Source organism: Pseudorasbora parva, chromosome 14, assembly GCF_024679245.1.
Source record: "Pseudorasbora parva isolate DD20220531a chromosome 14, ASM2467924v1, whole genome shotgun sequence".
NCBI classification, from domain to species: Eukaryota; Metazoa; Chordata; class Actinopteri; order Cypriniformes; family Gobionidae; genus Pseudorasbora; species Pseudorasbora parva.
The window spans coordinates 41706155-41724575 of record NC_090185.1 but is presented as its reverse complement, the minus strand read 5'-3'; the positions used below and the strand labels follow the sequence as shown (position 1 = coordinate 41724575).

At 44.9% G+C, this 18421-nt stretch overlaps 1 protein-coding gene across 1 annotated transcript; it reads right to left on the bottom strand.

The window, feature by feature from the left end:
- Positions 1-431: 431 nt before the first annotated feature.
- LOC137039638 (CMRF35-like molecule 8) lies at positions 432-17332 on the bottom strand. Its single transcript, XM_067414935.1, has 5 exons — positions 17230-17332; positions 15482-15820; positions 15180-15341; positions 1226-1269; positions 432-1112 (listed from the first exon to the last, which is right to left on the bottom strand). The coding sequence occupies exons 1-5, from the start codon at positions 17291-17293 to the stop codon at positions 891-893; spliced, it is 831 nt and encodes a 276-aa protein (XP_067271036.1). The 5' UTR covers positions 17294-17332; the 3' UTR covers positions 432-890.
- Between the last annotated feature and the right edge of the window lie 1089 nt (positions 17333-18421).

The window sequence follows — 18421 nt, the reverse complement described above, 5'->3', positions numbered from 1 at the left end:
TCGAGGTTTTATGCAGAAAAAGGATTGCATCAACTGCGGATGGCTTCAAGGCTGTCCTGCTGCCAGCAGCGCTGAAGTTGCGCTCACTGGAATGACAAGGATGCCGCGGGCAATATGCACGCACGTGTTGCGAGTTGTTGTCACGGCGACATAAACAAATTTCCACATGCAGGAAGACAGATGTTAGGGTTATATAATGCATGTATTTTAATCACAAAAACAAACCATTGCATCAAGTTAAACAGGCCCATTGGCTACTTGCATAATAAGCAGTTTTAAATTTAAAAGGTTCAATGCCTTTTCGCGCTGACGTGACCGAGCCCGACCCGAACCCGAACGTCATTTCTAAATATCTGTCCGAACCCGGCCCGACCCGTCGGGTACCGTCGGAACCCGTCGGGCTCGGGTCGGGTATCCATCCTCTAATGTACAACAGCCAACGTAATACAATGTTGCCAGATTCACGTTCTGTTTCAGATCAAAATGAAAGCTTTCAGTGCCGCTCGGTAGACCTCGAAAGTGTGATGCAACGTGCGAGAAGAAACATTATATAATTTTGCAGAAATGTCATCACAGGCACGTTTCTCCAGTGAGCATGTGTTGCAATACAGCACAACGATATTAAAGTACCTCAGGTTTCCTTATAGGGGCTTCTGTGGTTAGCACCTTGCTATGACTCAGTGTTAAACTCTGTGGCACCTTTACAATTTATATCAGTTTGAACTAGTTAACATGAGAGGATGACTTACGTGGCAGTTTCCGATAATATTTATAATTAAAAAATCTTAACAGCCCTAAACTGTTCAGTATTTTCTCCCAAATAATATATATTAGGTTTATATAAGCAAATGTAAAAATATACTAACTTTAGTGGACAATGCATGATCTGACTATCTCTTAATAGCAGGTACTTGCTGTTTATTTCTCATCCGCCCACTCGGTGCCTGTTTTTGCTGAGGGAAAATGATGGCAGCATATTCCACTCCGTCCTGGGCCTTTGATGTCGCCTCGGCAGGTTTTACTCTGTCATCTCTTTCAGGTCTATTTTGAAAGTCTAACTCTCCATACTCCACACAGCTGACAAACACAGCTTCAGATCTCCCACATCGCCCCTGCAAACAGCCCAGGCCATTAAACACAAAAAGAGACAAAAACAAAGCTGACATTGCATTATTGTGAAGAGATTATTGATGAGCTTAGAGAAATAAAGAGGTCATGCACATACTTGTTGTGTTGTTGTGTTGTTCTGAACTGGTGGGTTTTCTACATCTGAAAAGAAGTACATTTACAATTAGCACGGGCATGCTAGCATGATAGGCTACAAAATAGGGCTGCACAATATTGGAAAAAAAATTACATTGCGGTATTTTTCCCCCCAACGATATATATTGCGATATTGAGAGCCATCAATCCAGGCTAAAGTCAATAATTACCATTCTGTGATATTAAGAAATGTTGGAAAGTATGTGCAAACATGAAACTAAACCTCCAGTAGGTGGCAGCAGGGGACCGTCTTAATGAGAAAGTCACTGAGTCGTTCATTCAAACGATTCATTCGAACGCTGAATCATTCACACTTGTTGCTATGAGTGAGACATGTTACGGGTCTGCTGTGAACGATTTTCACTGATGAAATAGAACAGCAACTCTAAATATTGCATCTAAAATGTAAGTGACTAAGTGAATGTTAATTAGTTGTTTATGGAGCTGTCATATGAAATCAGTGTCATTTTCAGTCGTGATGGTATTCAGGAAAACGCTCTAGTGTTGTGATTTCTCCTCGAGAGGCTGCACGAGCGTCAACAGCGTGACCTTATTATCATCAGTTCATTATATATTATCCACTATCGATCGCCACTTACACTAAATGAATGCAGAAACATTCTTGCATTTTGGTGATACGCTAGTTATTTTTGTTTTAATCAGGCTCTTGTCCGTCAGTCAAGTAAAATTCTCTTTCACTTGTCCCTTCAAAACACCCACATGTCCCGGACAAGCGTTAATGTCGAGCCCTGCTTTGTATTCGTCGTAAAGATCTTTGTGGTGCCGTTTTAAGTGATCAGACAAATTGGTGGTGTTTTCTTGTTTTGTGGCTACAAGACACTCCATGCAAAGTACCTCTTTTTGTTCAACATCCTCCTTTATGTAGCCAAAATAGTCCCAAAAAGATGATTTCTGGTACAAACCTTTTTTTCCCCCCTCTTCGGATCCTCTTCGTCGCGCATTTTAGCAGTCAATATTTGGCCGTGAGCGGTGAGCAGCGGCACAGCGAACCAATCACTGTGCAGGCATGAGGAATGTGCATGTCACTCCAGCAGCAAACTCGTGTTTACTGTGTGCTGCCGTTCTCTTAATACACCATGGGCTACGACCCTTCACATCGCATGTGCCGGCGATGTGACTATCGCTCACGTGCACATCGCGATGTCGATGTTAAAACAGAATATCGTTCAGCCCTACTACAAAATGCCACTTATATAAAATTACTTAATAGCTGGTGTCGACTTTAGCAAATGTTAATACAGGCAATTTTTTAATGAGCTTTTTAATGAGCTGAGCTGTGAGTGTAATCTCCATCCCCCATGCGCGAGTTGCAAACATGCGGAAATGGCTCCCTCTGCTGGCTGTAGTCTTTAGCCTCTGGCCAAACATTCCTCCGATGGCGCAAATTGACGATATTTGCGTCATTGGAGGAATTTTTCCATAAATAAAATGCATAAATCTCTTGTCTCAGAGGGATATGAGGGGGGAAGCACAATCATTTGAATATACTCCAGGGTTTCTACTGATATAAAGCCATATGCTAAACGCTGAAGTAACCCTTTAACATTGGCTAACTACATATAATGGGAAACAAAACAAAAAAATCTATTATTAATCTTAGTTAATGTTAATTTCAACATTTACTAATACATTATTAGGATCAAGATAAAAAATATATCTGTTTATATCATTTAATAGACCTGAACTAACATGAACTATAAGAGTTTAATTTCCATTAACTAAACATTAATATGTTATATTGCTTATTGTTGGCTAATGTCAGTTCGCTAATTAAGTACGTGTGCACATTTACTTCTTTTAATGTAATATTTTGCATTATTTAATTTCTTTAATTTCTTTTAAAATGTAATTTCCTCATTTTTCTTTTGTTTGTCTATTTTAGATTTTAGTTGTTTTAATATACACTCCCCTAAAGGATTATTAGGAACACCATACTAATACTGTGTTTGACCCCCTTTCGCCTTCAGAACTGCCTTAATTCTACGTGGCATTGATTTGAACATTTTTCCAGTCTTCACCTGTCCAATTTTGGTTAGCTCGTGCAAATTGTAGCCTCTTTTTCCTATTTGTATTTAGTGGTGTAACGGATCACAAAACTCACATCACGGATCACGAGTCACAGATTGGATCATTTTTCGGATCAGAAAAAAGAGGGAGGAGACTATTTTTATTCGCTTTCCATTTATTGTATGAAAAATTTTGGTGTTAGCATAACATATGGTTATGGTTTTAACAAATATAAAATAAATAACCTGCTGAATAAATCAAATTTTACTCAGTTAAAATGTATGTGAAAAAAATATATATATATATAAAGATCCAAAAGATTAGGATGTCAACATTCTCAGGGGAGAGAGTAGACCTCTCACGTCTGTTTAACACTTATTAATTATTTTTTATTATACTGTATGTTACTGAACATGGGGTCATCATTGCAATTCTCTTTGCAGGCCTACTCTTTTATAGATATTATGTTTAAACACACTACATTTAACAATGTTTTATTCAATTCATTACTTTATATTTAAATAGCCTAGTACCTTAGAAACAGGCTATAGTCTATATTAAAATAACAAACATTCGACTTACAATCATAAACTCATTTTTTCTTTCATTTTTTAAAATCTTTTTAAAAGAAATCCTGTTCATAAATATATATATATTTTTCACCTCCAAGAAAAGAGTGCTCTCCATTATTTCACTTGTATACCTAAAGCTAAATGACATTTTCCTTGCTTTACCCAAGGCAAAAAGCCACGTGTTGACTTTGAAACAGAGTACACTTTACATTATATGCATCTGTGGGGAAATTACTAGATTCTCATATCAATACATGTTTGTTTTAATGCAGGGTTGCAGACAGTGTGCTGTCACTTTAATTCAACGAGTTCAGCACAGCAAAAAATAGACTCGGTGCAGAAACGATCGCGGCACTTCGCACTGAACGGACCGACACTGCGTGCAGTGTGAAAACTGTAATCTGTTAACATGGGTACTGAAAAAACACGCATCGCAAACAGACTACGCTGTGTGTGAAACGGGCATCAGCAGGTGTCGCTTGAGATAGCCATGCTCAATCTATTCGCCTTATTCACCTGGAGTCCATTTTGAAAACTCTAACGCCGTTGAGGGGTACACAAACCCGGAAGTTGGACTCTGATACGGTACTAATCAGTAGCTAATCAGTACTAATCAGTAGCAGTTTCCTGTGCGATGAGGTGCACTAATCCGCGGCGCGAGAATTACCGGAAGTGGAAAGTGTACCCCTCAAGCTCCGTAGAACGCTCTAGGTGAATAAGGCGAATTGCCACTTTCATACGGCTCTCTCATGCTGCCACAGTAACGTTACCTACATACTGTTACAGTTTTGTCCACCAACTTTTTTCCGTCATCATTATATTTTACGGGGAAGCCAAAATGCTCTCATACATGTGATGTGAATGATGCAGGAGGCTTTTCAAGTTCTTTTGCTTCTCCGCTAGCCATTGTTGACTGATTATGCGTTGTTCACGTGAACGACTGCTGTGTGTAGTTTCACTGAAACTCGCCATTGAGTTTAAAGGAAAATATTTACTTTAAAAGCCCATTCGCCTCAAGGTTGTGTGTGTTGTGGCTTCACAAATGCTTTGCTGCATACCTCGGTTGTAACGAGTGGTTATTTCAGTCAAAGTTGCTCTTCTATCAGCTTGAATCAGTCGGCCCATTCTCCTCTGACCTCGAGCATCAACAAGGCATTTTCTCCCACAGGAAAATGATTGTGAAATACTCAGACCGGCCCGTCTGGCACCATCAACCATACCACGCTCAAAATTGCTTAAATCACCTTTCTTTCCCATTCTGACATTCAGTTTGGAGTTCAGGAGATTGTCTTGACCAGGGCCGGCGTTTGCTATAGGCGAGGTAGGCGGTCGCCTAGGGCGACAATTGTGTTAGGGGCAAGAGCGCGCTCTAGTGCCGCCCATTACTTCCCATTAAGCATAGAATCGGAACAAGCGAAATACAACATAATGTTTATTAAACATGATCATCATAGGGCGCCCCCTCAGCCACACGTTTAATTACTTATCAACCTGATTATTAGATTGAATTGATGGTGATTATTGATTATTAGTTCAGCCGTTAGGTCAGGCAAGTGCTCATCTTGCGCGTTCATCAAAAATGAGGCGTCTAAACCCCGCGGATGCACAGGGACGGAAAAAGAGAAAAAAAGAAAGGAAGAAATTTGAAAGAAAGCCCAGTATAGAGTTAAGTCTTTTATTATATTATATCAGCCAATAAGTTGACAAACAAAAAAAATTACTTAGTATTATCAATATTATCAACTAATATTTATTTTATAAATATTATTAATATCGTCACTAAGCTATCACTTGCTAGTTTTCTACGTATTACTACATATTGCAAACATAACTTCACTGACAATAATCTACAATAACCTATATGGATGTAATTTAAATATCAAAAGTCCAGTTCGTTATAAATATGGATAAAGTATGCACGTTAGTTATGAAAAGTATGTAATCTACATTCGTCGGAAGCGTCGGAAGCAAATAAAAAGTGGGGCCTCATTTTTTTTTTTTTTTTTTACTGGAGTAACGCTAGATTCCATATTATTTACATTAAACACAAATATGATGTGTTTTAGGCTACTTAAAGATTGATTGGGCTAGACAAAATTACGGAAATCACCGTTCTCACTATAGTGGCTGTAGTGTAGGGGTAAGACGCATGTCATCGCATGTCAAGTTTTGATTCATATCGATCAGATGTTCGAATCCGCCTTTTGCCACACTCGCTCTATTCCCTGTTCCCATCACATATCAGATCGGAAAGGCATTTATTTTCAATAGAAAGTGAGAAAATATTAGAAAAGTGGAATTAAAGCGTCTAACGTGTTTAATAATAAGTGCTTCTCGGTTAGGGGTAGACCTAGGTAAACAGACATGTGCTGAATAAGAGACGATAAAAGTGAGTGGGGCGGGGCAGGGCGGAAGAGCTAGAGCCAGCCCTGACCAGGACCACACCCCTAAATGCATTGAATTAACAGCCATGTGATTGGTTGATTAATGAGAAATTGAGGAGTTCCTAATTTTCCTTTAGGTGAGTGTATATGAAGTCAGAGGTGGACAGTAACTAAGTAAACTTACTTCAGTACTGTACTTAAGTGCACTTTGAGTGTCTGTAGTTTACTAGAGTATACTTTTTTTACTTCACTACATTTAAAAGACAAATATCGTAATTTTTCCTCCGCTACATTTCGATCAAGGTCCTCAAAGTTAAAAGTTTGTTCAAAGTTTTTTTTTACTGCAGGCAGCCTATCAGTGAAGTTTCCCAACAGTTTTTGAACACTGATCAGTTTATAGCAGGAATGGTAAATGGACTGCATTTATAAAGCACTTTTAACAGACCCTATGGCCATCCAAAGCGCTTTACATTTTTGCCTCACATTCACCCATTCATACACCGACGGCGGTGTCAGCCATGTAAGGCGCCATCCAGCTCGTCGGGAGCAGCTGGGGTTAGGTGTCTTGCTCATGGACACTTCGACACTTGGTCAGGTGGAACCAGGGATCGAACCGCCAACTTTTCGGTTTGTAGACAACCTACATGAACCACTGAGCCACTGCCGCCCCACAAAATTAATTTAAGCATGCCAAAGTCAACTTTAAACATATACAATGTAATTTCCAAACAGCAAAATTGTGGCCAGTGAAAATGCTGAGTGGCTATAACTACTAGCCACTAGCCACAGTGGCTGGTGAATAAAAAAGTAAATGTTCCCTGGTTGGCATACACCTGATGCATGTCTCATAAAGATTTTAAAAATGTAAATGTCTGGGAGAAAGAGAAGAGTAAATAGTTGGGAGAATATTGGATGTGTTTCAGAGTATAGGATCTGTGCATTCGGCCTTAAAGCGACAGCAGCTTTGTAACTTTAGTATCGGAATGAGTTTAAAGCTGCAGTCCGTAACTTTTTGCACTCTAGTGGTTAATAAACAGAACTGCATGCGTCTCGCGGAAGAACATTGCAGCCGGATCTACTTCTCTCTGCTTATGGCGGATCACGCAGGGACTGTGCTCCTCCACAGCGGTACCTACCAGCCTCGCCTGAAATAGTCCCAATATAAACACTTATTATAAGTGTACCATAATGATTCAGGGTAAGACAAAAACACGGTTTGGAAAATGGATTCATGTTGTACATTCTCATTAAATAATTTTTGTAAATCTTGAACACAAAAAAAGTTACAGACAGCAGCTTTAAGTTAGTCGTTTGCCAGTATGTCGGATGGAGCATCACTGACTGGCTTCATCCACAAAGATGGCATTATGTGCATTCATACAACTATAATAAAATAATGCAATGACATGAAAAAAAAGGAAATTTACTTTTGATACGTGAGTACTTTTGAAAACAAATACTTCTGTACTTTTACTTAAGTTAAAATCTGTTTTTACAACTTTCACTTGTAACAGAGTAATATTTGACCAGTAATACTTTTACTTTTACTCAGCTTTGTCCATCTCTGCTTGAAGCTGTACCCCTAAGCTGTTTATTATATTTATCTGTTACTAATGAACTATTCCACAAATAAATAAAATAAAGGGGTGAACTCTTTGTGTATAAGTTTCTGTGTGGTTGACAATAATGGAAGATTGTAAAATGTCAACTCTGTTACCGTCATTTTGAAAGCAAATAAAGCATTGATAAAATTTGTTGCGCATTTAGTTTAACAATCTTCACATAAATATCAATCTGTAAAACGTCTCGGTTACGTATGTAACCCTCGTTCCCTGAAGGAGGGAACGGAGACGTACGTCAGAACTGAACCGACGAATGGGATCTTACTTTAGAGACCAATCCTACTTCGAGCATCTAACAACGAGCCAATGAAATTTGGCATGCGATCACGCATTCCACGCTCCGCCCCGCAGCGCGGGTATAAATAGGAAGTGGAATGGTAGATCAGCGCTTTTCCTACTGAGGAGCCGAAGGTGACCGGACTCCCAGCGGAAGCACAGCATCTGGCGACGGGACGTACGTCTCCGTTCCCTCCTTCAGGGAACGAGGGTTACATACGTAACCGAGACGTTCCCTTTCAGTCGGTCACGTTCGACGTACGTCAGAACTGAACCGACGAATGGGATCCCTATGGAAAACGCCAGGATGCTGGCCCTTCCAGCGTCCTGCTTGAGCGCACTGCACCGTCTAGTATGGTACGGAAGTCAGGGCTCCAAGCAGGGAGTACAGTCACTGCTGTTTCTGCAAGACCCACTCAGAATGACTATTGGATAACGCTGGGAAAGCGTGCCTACCTCGTTCTTGAGAGAGAGGGTACGCTGCGGGGCCACGTCCTTCAGGGAAGGAGAGGTGGCAGAGTACACATAAGGACTAACCTGGCAGGGTAGTGCAACATATGGCAGTCTCTGGGGTGGTTCCAGCCTGATTGAAGGGGGGAAAGAACACGCCCAGAGACGACAGAGCGGGCTCTGTCGAGGGAAAGACACGGGGCTAGCCCGAAGGGTAGCTGATACCGTGGAAGAATACACATATGGGGTTGCCGTGAGGGAACCGCTACATATGGAACCCAGCCTACAGCCACGTTTCACAAGCATACGGGTGCAGGCCTGGCGTCGGACGGTCCGCAACGTCTGACACCGGAGGGGTGACGGAGGAGCTCGACAGGGTTAGCCGGTTTCCCGGGGAACACAACTGGAGACAATAGACGCACGTATCCGGCCCAGAGGGCGGGAGTGGCGTTTCGCAAGCCGACACTTAGAACGGGCACTTAGCGCTCCTGGCCCCTGGGGGCGAGGATGCGGGAAGATACCGGCTCTACACGTAAGCTATAGAATCTAGCAAACGTGTTAGGTGTCGCCCAGCCCGCAGCTCTACATATGTCTGTCAGCGAGGCGCCTTGAGCCAGCGCCCAGGAAGAAGCAACACTCCGAGTGGAGTGAGCTCTTACACCGAACGGGCAAGGCACGTCTTGGGACTGGTAGGCCAAGACTATAGCATCCACTATCCAGTGGGCTAACCTCTGCTTGGAGACAGCCTTTCCCTTCTGCTGGCCTCCGTAACAGACGAAGAGTTGCTCTGAGGTCCGAAGGCTTTGGGTGCGGTCAACGTAAGCGCGAAGAGCGCGGACCGGACACAGCAAAGCCAGGGCTGGGTCTGCCTCCTCCGAAGGCAGCGCTTGCAGGTTCACCACCTGATCCCGGAAGGGAGTGGTAGGAACCTTGGGCACATATCCGGGCCGGGGTCTCAGGACGACGTGAGAGTTACCTGGCCCGAACTCTAGGCACGATTAGTTGACCGAAAGTGCATGCAGGTCCCCTACCCTCTTGATCGAGGCCAATGCTGTCAGGAGCACTGTCTTCATTGACAAGATTTTCAACTCACAAGACGCCAAAGGCTCGAAGGGAGGGCTCTGAAGTGCTCTGAGCACTAGAGCTAAGTCCCAAGAGGGTATCGAGGATGGACGAGGAGGATTTAGTCTCCTCGCACCTCTGAGGAACCTGACGATTAGGTCGTGCTTCCCCACGGACTTACCTTCTACTACATCATGGTACGCTGCTATTGCTGCAGCATATACCTTGAGGGTGGAGGGAGACAGCCTTCTCTCCAACCCATCTTGCAGGAAGGAAAGCACGACACTGATCGAACACCTTCGGGGGTCTTCCCGGCGGGAAGCGCACCACTCAACGAACAGGTTCCACTTCAGAGCATAGAGGCGCCTCGTAGAGGGGGCTCTAGCTGAAGCGATGGTATCTACGACAGCTTGTGGTAGTCCATCTAGAACCTCCGCGTCCCGTCCAGGGACCAGACATGAAGATTCCAGAGGTCTGGACGCGGGTGCCATAGCGTGCCCCGTCCCTGAGAAAGAAGGTCCTTCCTCAGGGGAATCGGCCAAGGAGGGGCTGTCGCGAGGAGTGTGAGTTCTGGGAACCAGGTCCGGTTGGGCCAATACGGCGCAACTAACAAGACCTGCTCCTCGTCCTCCCTGACCTTGCACAGAGTCTGTGCAAGAAGGCTCACTGGGGGAAACGCATACTTGCGTAGGTCCCGGGGCCAGCTGTGCGCCAGTGCATCTGTGCCGAGGGTACCCCCGGTCAGGGAATAGTACCACTGGCAATGGGTCGAGTCCGGAGAGGCAAACAGGTCGACCTGTGCGGCTCCGAACTGGTCCCATATCAGCTGGACCGCCTGGGGGTGGAGTCGCCACTCTCCCGGAGGTGTCGGCTGACGAGAGAGCTCGTCGGCTGTCTGGTTCAGCACACCAGGGACATGAATGGCCCGAAGCGACCTCAGCTGCTTCTGACTCCACAGGAGGAGGTGGCGGGCGAGTTGGAGCAGACGACGGGAGCGTAGACCACCCTGACGGTTGATGTACGCAACGGCCGTTGTGCTGTCCGTACGGACCAGTACATGCTTGCCACGCAGCGGCCCCTTGAGGCGGCGGAGTGCCAGATGTACTGCCAGTAACTCGAGGCAATTGATATGCCAATGCAATTGCGGCCCCGTCCACAGACCAGCAACTGCATGCCCGTTGTACGTGGCCCCCCAGCCTGTGGTAGAGGCATCCGTGAATAGCACAGCATGCCTGGACACTTGTTCTAGGGGCACCCCGGCCCGGAGAAACGAAGTGCTGGACCACGGGCTGAAGGTTTGGCGGCAGTAAGGAGTCACTGGGACCCGGTACTGACCGCTCTGCCACGCCCACCTCGGGACTCGGCCATTGAGCCAGCGTTGAAGCGGTCTCATATGAAGCAATCCGAGCGGCGTGACCGCGGCTGCAGATGCCATATGCCCCAGGAGCCTCTGAAAGAATTTCAGTGGGACCGCTGTCCTGCTCTTGAACATATTCAAGCAGTTCAACACCGACTGGACTCGCTCCTCGGTGAGGCGCGCCGTCCGGTTGACCGAGTCCAGCTCCATACCGAGATAAGAGATCCTCTGTGTGGGACAGAGTTTGCTCTTCTCTCGGTTGACCCGAAGGCCCAACTGGCTGAGGTGACTGAGCACCAGGTCCCTGTGTTCGCACAACTGGTCCTTCGACTGGGCTAGGATCAGCCAATCGTCGAGGTAGTTGAGAATCCGAACGCCGCGTTCTCTGAGTGGAACAATGGCTGCCTCCGCGACCTTCGTAAAGACGCGGGGCGACAGGGACAGCCCGAAGGGCAGGACCTTGTACTGATATGCTTTCCCCTCGAACGCAAAGCGTAGGAACGGTCTGTGTCGAGGGAGAATAGACACATGGAAGTACGCGTCCTTCAGGTCGATCGCTGCAAACCAATCCTGGGGACGGATGCATTGGAAAATGCGTTTCTGCGTCAACATCCTAAACGGGAGCTTGTGCAGGGCCCGATTCAGAACTCGCAGGTCCAGGATTGGCCGTAACCCACCCCCTTTCTTGGGCACAATGAAGTAGGGGCTGTAAAACCCCGTCTTCATATCGGCTGGAGGAACCGGCTCGATCGCGTCCTTCGCCAGTAGGACCTCGATCTCTGACCGCAAGACTTGAGCATCGCTGCTTCGCACGGAGGTGAAGAGGATGCCCTTGTACTTGGGTGGCCGGCGTGCGAACTGAATCGCGTAGCCGAGTCTGATGGTACGGATGAGCCAGCGAGACGGCCTGGGGAGACCTAGCCAGGCCCCCAGAGACCGTACAAGCGGGACCAACGGCACCACAGACATGCCCGGGGTGGGGCAGCGAAGCGGAGTACTCTGGCCCGACTCGGGAGGCCCGGAGGCGGCCCGTAGTGTTGCCTGAGCACTCCTGGTTTGGACAGAGAGTGGGTGAGAAGGCCCGGGGGCGTCCTCGGAGCCCACTCTGCTGTCCACTGCCCGGAGGCAGGGAAGTGAAGCACTCAGCCCCGACCCGGAAGGCCCGTGGGCGGCCCGGAGTGTTGACTGAGTGCTCACGAGAGAGGCAGTGTGTGGGTGAGAAGGCCCGGGGGCGTCCTCGAGGCCCACACAGCTGCCCCCTGGCGACGGGAGGGTAGGAAAGGAGTGACAAGGCCCGTGGGCGTCGCACACTGCCAACCTGACCCTCTTGGGGCCCAGAGAGAGAGGAAATTGCTCTTTTGGTGAAAATGTGGGTACCGCTGGACTCCGGAGATGTTGTGACCAGTGTTGCCCCCCCGGTCCTCCTCCGGGGGGGTGGGAGGGATGCGGACATCATCTCCCTCAGAGCAGCTCCTCTTCTCCCTGGGCTGCCCGTCTCAGGGCCGCTTCCCCTTACGCTTGCCGGCAGGTTTGGCGGGCCCTTGGACGGGTTGGGCGCCCCCCTTGCGTCCGGCGCCCTGCTTCGCGGGTGGAGGCTGCTGCTTGGGCTTGGCAGGGGCGGAGGCGGACGCTGGAGGACGCCCTCGGCGACGAGCAGACTGGGGGGCTGCCCCGGGCGGCTGGGTGGAGGCAGCAGCGGGCCGCCGGGGCAGGATGTTTTTGATGGCCTCCGTCTGCTTCTTGGCCACCGAGAACTGCTGGGCAAAGTCCTCGATGGCGTCGCCGAAGAGGCCGGCCTGACAGACAGGGGCGTTTAGAAACCGAACCTTGTCCGAATCCCGCATGTCTGTCAGGTTCAGCCACAGGTGGCGTTCCTGGACCACCAAGGTGGACATTGCCCGACCCAGGGAGCGGGCCGTGACTTTCGTCGCCCGGAGGGCGAGGTCCGTCGCGGCTCGCAGTTCCTGCATAACTGCCTGGTCGGAACCACCCTCGTGCAGTTCCATGAGCGCTTTGGCCTGGTGGACCTGCAGGAGCGCCATGGCATGCAAAGCTGATGCAGCTTCTCCGCAGGCTGCGTAAGCCTTGCCCGTCAAGCCGGACGAGAACTTACACGCCCGGGAGGGGAGACGCGGGGCGTGCCTCCAGTCCGCAGCGGTCTTAGGACACAGGTGCATCGCAACCGACCGCTCGACTGGAGGGATCCCCTCGTAACCCTTAGCTGCACCACCATCGAGAGTGGTGAGGATGGAGGAGTCAGTCGATCGCTGGCGTACGCTGTACGGCGCTACCCAGGACTTCGTGAGCTCCTGATGCACTTCCGGGAAGAAAGGCACCGGGGCGGGACGCTGAGAACCAGCGCGACCCATCCCGAGAAACCAATCATCCAGCCGCGAAGGTTCGGGACGTGGTGGAGGGTTCCACTCAAGCCCGACACTTGCGGCGGCCCGGGCAAGCATAGCCGTGAGTTCCGGGTCAGACTCGGGCAACGCTGTCACACCCGAAGGGGGCAACGCAGCCGAGTCTTCATCCTCGGAACCCATTAGCTCATCCCCCGATGCAGCAACCGACATCTGGTCCTCCGCCGGAGCCCCAAAAGAGACGACTGGCGCTCCACGTGGGAGGTCAGCGCGCCCTTCCGGAATCTCCACCGGTACAGTGGAGGGGGGAGGGGCCCGAGGAGCCGTGAGACCCGTCGGGTTTACCCTGACCGACACCCTCAGGTCCCCACCAAGGTCATCAGCCAAAGTAGTAGCCCTCTGCTTTGCAGCTGGAGGACCACTAGATCGGGGGATGGACGATGGCGTTCCACCTCTTCTGAGGTATTGGAGACGGGACCGCAACACTGCAATGGACATATTCCCGCAATGGGAACATGTCTCATCCACGAACGCAGCCTCAGCGTGCTGTGCGCCCAGACACGAGAGACAACGAACGTGTCCGTCAAGCGGAGACAGAAATCGACCGCACCCAGAAACACACGGCTTGAATGACATCTTGAAAAAGACGCAGGGTCAAACCGTGTTGCTCTTTTGTGAATGGAAGTTGCTCTTTTAGTGCTGAAGCACTCAGGGAGATGACCGCGGCTCCACGCAGTTCGATAGTGCAAGCCTGCGTGAGCTCTCAGTGATATGTGTGTAGCGCCCAGCGAACCAACTGTAATGTAGTGTAATGTAAGGAAACGCTCAGCGAACCAACAGCTCTTTGTACACTCAGTCACTGATGTGGACGGTCTCTCGCTGACGCGCCGTATCACCCGCACTGGCAAACTCTCGTTCACAGGAATTTGACTCGTAGTCAGAAAGCTCTTCGTAGAAACAGCAAATGAAACTGTTCGGCTCCGAAGTAGAAAGCGCTGATCTACCATTCCACTTCCTATTTATACCCGCGCTGCGGGGCGGAGCGTGGAATGCGTGATCGCATGCCAAATTTCATTGGCTCGTTGTTAGATGCTCGAAGTAGGATTGGTCTCTAAAGTAAGATCCCATTCGTCGGTTCAGTTCTGACGTACGTCGAACGTGACCGACTGAAAGGGAACCTCATCCCTGTTACCATCATTATCTATGTACGCATAATTATGTCCCAACATACACTACCATCCATCCAATTTTTTTTTAAATGTTTCAGAGTCTCTTCTGCTCACTAAAGCTGCATTTATCTGATCATAAACAGTGAAATATTATTCCAATGTAAATCAGCGGTTCTCTATGTAAATGTATAGTAAATTGTAATTTATTCCTGTGATCAAATCTTAATTTATCATTAATCCAGACTTCAGAGTCACATGATCCTACAGAAATCATTCTGATATGACGATTTGAAACATTTCTGATTCTTTGATGAATTCAAAAGAAGAGTATTTATTTTAAATATAAACCCTGTGTATTATTACAAATGCCTTTACTGTCACTTTTGATCAATTCATTGCATCCTTGTAGAATATTTATTTTATTTTATTTCTTTCTAAAAAAAAAAAAAAAAAAAAAAACACCCACATATTTTGAAGCGCATATAAGAAGTTATGAATTTAGCTTAAGATGGCACAATGCAGGTAATGGACTTCAAAATCTTACACATATATATTTTTTTTAAATCACTTTATCCAACTTTAAAGCAGCTGTTTTACAAAATAATAAAATAAATATATTTGTATAATACAGCATACCTGTTTTTCTCGGATATGTCCTGTAAAACCAGTACAATATGCCCACAAAGAGACATATAAATATGATGAACGAGGCAATTAAGAAAATTAAGAAGGATCTTTGCTCCAATTTCTTCGGTTCAGGAGTTGTCATCTCTACGTTTTCAGGCAGATATGTCGTTTCTGAAAGAAAAAGCACATTATTTTTAAAATAGCTAAAAACTGAAATTTTAATTATCTAAAATTGAAGACCCAGTTACAATTACAACAGTTCATAATGTTATGAGTATTACACAATAGTGAGGTTTTAAGAGGAAACCTACCTGTTGTTTTAGTATTGCCTAATTTGACTGTAATTTGAATTTTGTTGCTCTCAATAAGAGGGTTTTCACCACCAGCAAGCACCGCGACATAATACGTTCCTTTATCTTCCAGCGAGACATTTGTAATGTGTAGTGTGACCGTATGGTTTTCCACATCACCGAGTACAAACCTTTCTGAGCAAGAAGGGTTCGTTTGTTTGCAACTTCTTTTCTTCACTCCGTTTTTGTACAGACTTGTAATTTTGTCTGTTTTAAAACTGTTTATAGCAGAGTTTTGAAAAGTGAAGTCAACGGTGATGTTTCCTTCCGACGTCCCATTGACTTCATGCGCCGATTGCACTGAAATACAAATCACACTTTGTCACTTTAAGAGATTTAACTGTTTAATGACAGGTTCTCATTGGGAAAACTTACCCCAATCATCATTCATCATTTTTTTCTCAAACTCTTTTGGAGCCAAGATTACAATTTAAGTAAAACGGCACAAAAAGATTTAAAATATTAGATATAATGAACAATATTACCGTATTTAATACTTGATTTTAACATCTCACATTTTTAAGATCAAAAGTTGTATCTGTTAACATTAGTTTTTTAAGCTACAACTCACTTGATTTTGATTTATTTCCCCAGAAAACAAGAAATAATATCTTATGTCATTTTACTAATCTAGTAAATGCATCTTGATGTAATAATATTTAGATATTTGGACTGGAAATAAGGCAAAAATAAGTCAGAAAGTGTAGGGAAGTTTGGGTTTCTGAAGTTGTCATATTTTTTGAATTTGAGTGAATTATATTTAGTTTAAGTTCAGAAAATGCTTTAAAGGTCTCATTTGTTTACATTGGTTATTATACATTAACTAATAATAATAATAATAATATATAATAATATAATATATATATTACAGCATTTATTTACCTAAATGTCCCCATTAATGTTAGTTCAGAGATTAAGTTCAATTATCTACCAATGAATGAGAAAAATAATCACAATTCAAATGGAGACAAGATTATCTTTCTTATACCCAGTTGGCAGATATGTTTGCTTGATTTCAGCAAAAAACACACACACACGCACACACAAAAAACAACAACTAGATACAAGATATAATATGTTAATGACATTTTACTATTTTATTAAATGCATCTTGATTTTGTATTTTTGTCTTGTTTCCAGTCCAAAAATTAAAATTTTTTTTTTTTTTGCAGTGTCAAAACTGCAACACTTTGTCATGATGTTTCTTTTTAGTGTTAAAGTAACAGTGTTATCTCATTATCAACATGACAGTATGACAGAAACTCTTCACAAGGTTGTTTTGCAGATCTGTGGGTTTTAAGATTTTCCATGAGTCAAAGGATATTATTCCTTTTGTACAATACTACAAAACCTTCCAATAAAAATATATTTATGTGTAACTACAGTGGACTAAAAAGTATAGCATTTGAACACTTAAACGGGTACATAATGTGAAGCAAGTGGCATTTACTTAAAAGAAAACAGGCACAAGCACACTTATGTTTTAAATATGCTGCTTAACATAAAAAATTACAATTATATTTGGTATCTAATGCTATTAATTAAGCACATTTACACTGTTCTCACCAACTGGAGTGTACAAAAGTGTTTCTTTGGTTTACGTAAAAAAAAGTAAGAAACACGAGAAATGAAAATGCAGTACAAATCATCGAACTCAACAGACAGGAAAAAAGAAAACTAAAAAAATTATTGTAATCTCTTTTACTCACCATTAAGACTCAAGCTCAACATGAATGAGAAAAGTAAGAGTTTGTTCTTGAGGTCACGCTTCATGGTGCGGATGGAACAGAGCAAACGGAGATGCAAATGCCTTCTCGTTTCTGCTGATTTATGCTTTGCACTAACAATCTGTTTATAAGAAAACCTCCGACTCTCAGGGGGAGGTACAGACAGGAACTGTCATCGCATTCAGGTTTTTTTTTCTTTCTTGGTTTTCTTTTCCTTTTGTTCACTTTCAGATCTCTAGAAACCAGTAGCGTGAGGCAATTCAAAAAATTGAGAGGAATCGTTATTGTTTCAACAAGCAGTGTCTTTTTAAATGTGAACTGTTGCATATTTGTGATGTCATTGTGGATCCTACAGTTTTGTCAAATCAATTCATCTCTCATGTGTTCACACAATTTCACCACAAGACCACCGACAGACCACCTTTAGTTTCACAATCCCACAGAGGAAGTGTGTGTGTTTTTATCGTGCATAAACTGACAGAAAATGTACAGACGTTGCTTATAGACTGCATGAGTTTATAACGTTTAAAACATAGGCCTATTTAAACAGCCAAAACCTAAAGTTGATGGAAAAGTCCCTTGTTCTAAGAACAGAGTTCAACATTTCAGTTTAAATATAGACTGCCCGACCAAAAGAAAGGCTGTTGTTTGGATTTAAATAAACAAATGCTATAGAGTCTATGATTGGATAATTATTGATTATGCATGTTTGGCCTAAACATGCATGTATGAAGACAAGACATATCATGGCCATATTGCCGGATGACAATGTCAAGATCTATCAGCTCAGATTGGGAGAGTGTTGGTGAATGGTTGTAAGGAGCATGAAGGATCATTTCCAAGTCCAGATCGAGTCCAGAGCTTAAATTCATTGAGACTGTTTGGGGTGTGGTTTACAGAGTGCTGGACTCTTGCATTGACAATACAAGATCTGGGCATAAACTAAAAATTAATCTTGTGATGTTATTTCCATAAAAAAAGTCAATTTTTGTTAGCCTGACAAGTCAGACCCACATCAAGATGAAACTCACCATTGACAGCTCAATCCGAGGGGCGGATAAACGGTTGTCTTTCAAACTTCCTCTGCACGGCGTGCACGCAATTGGATAGCGCTACAACCAACCAGAGCAATGAAGGTGAAGCAGAACTATTTAAAAGATTAAACTTTCGCCGT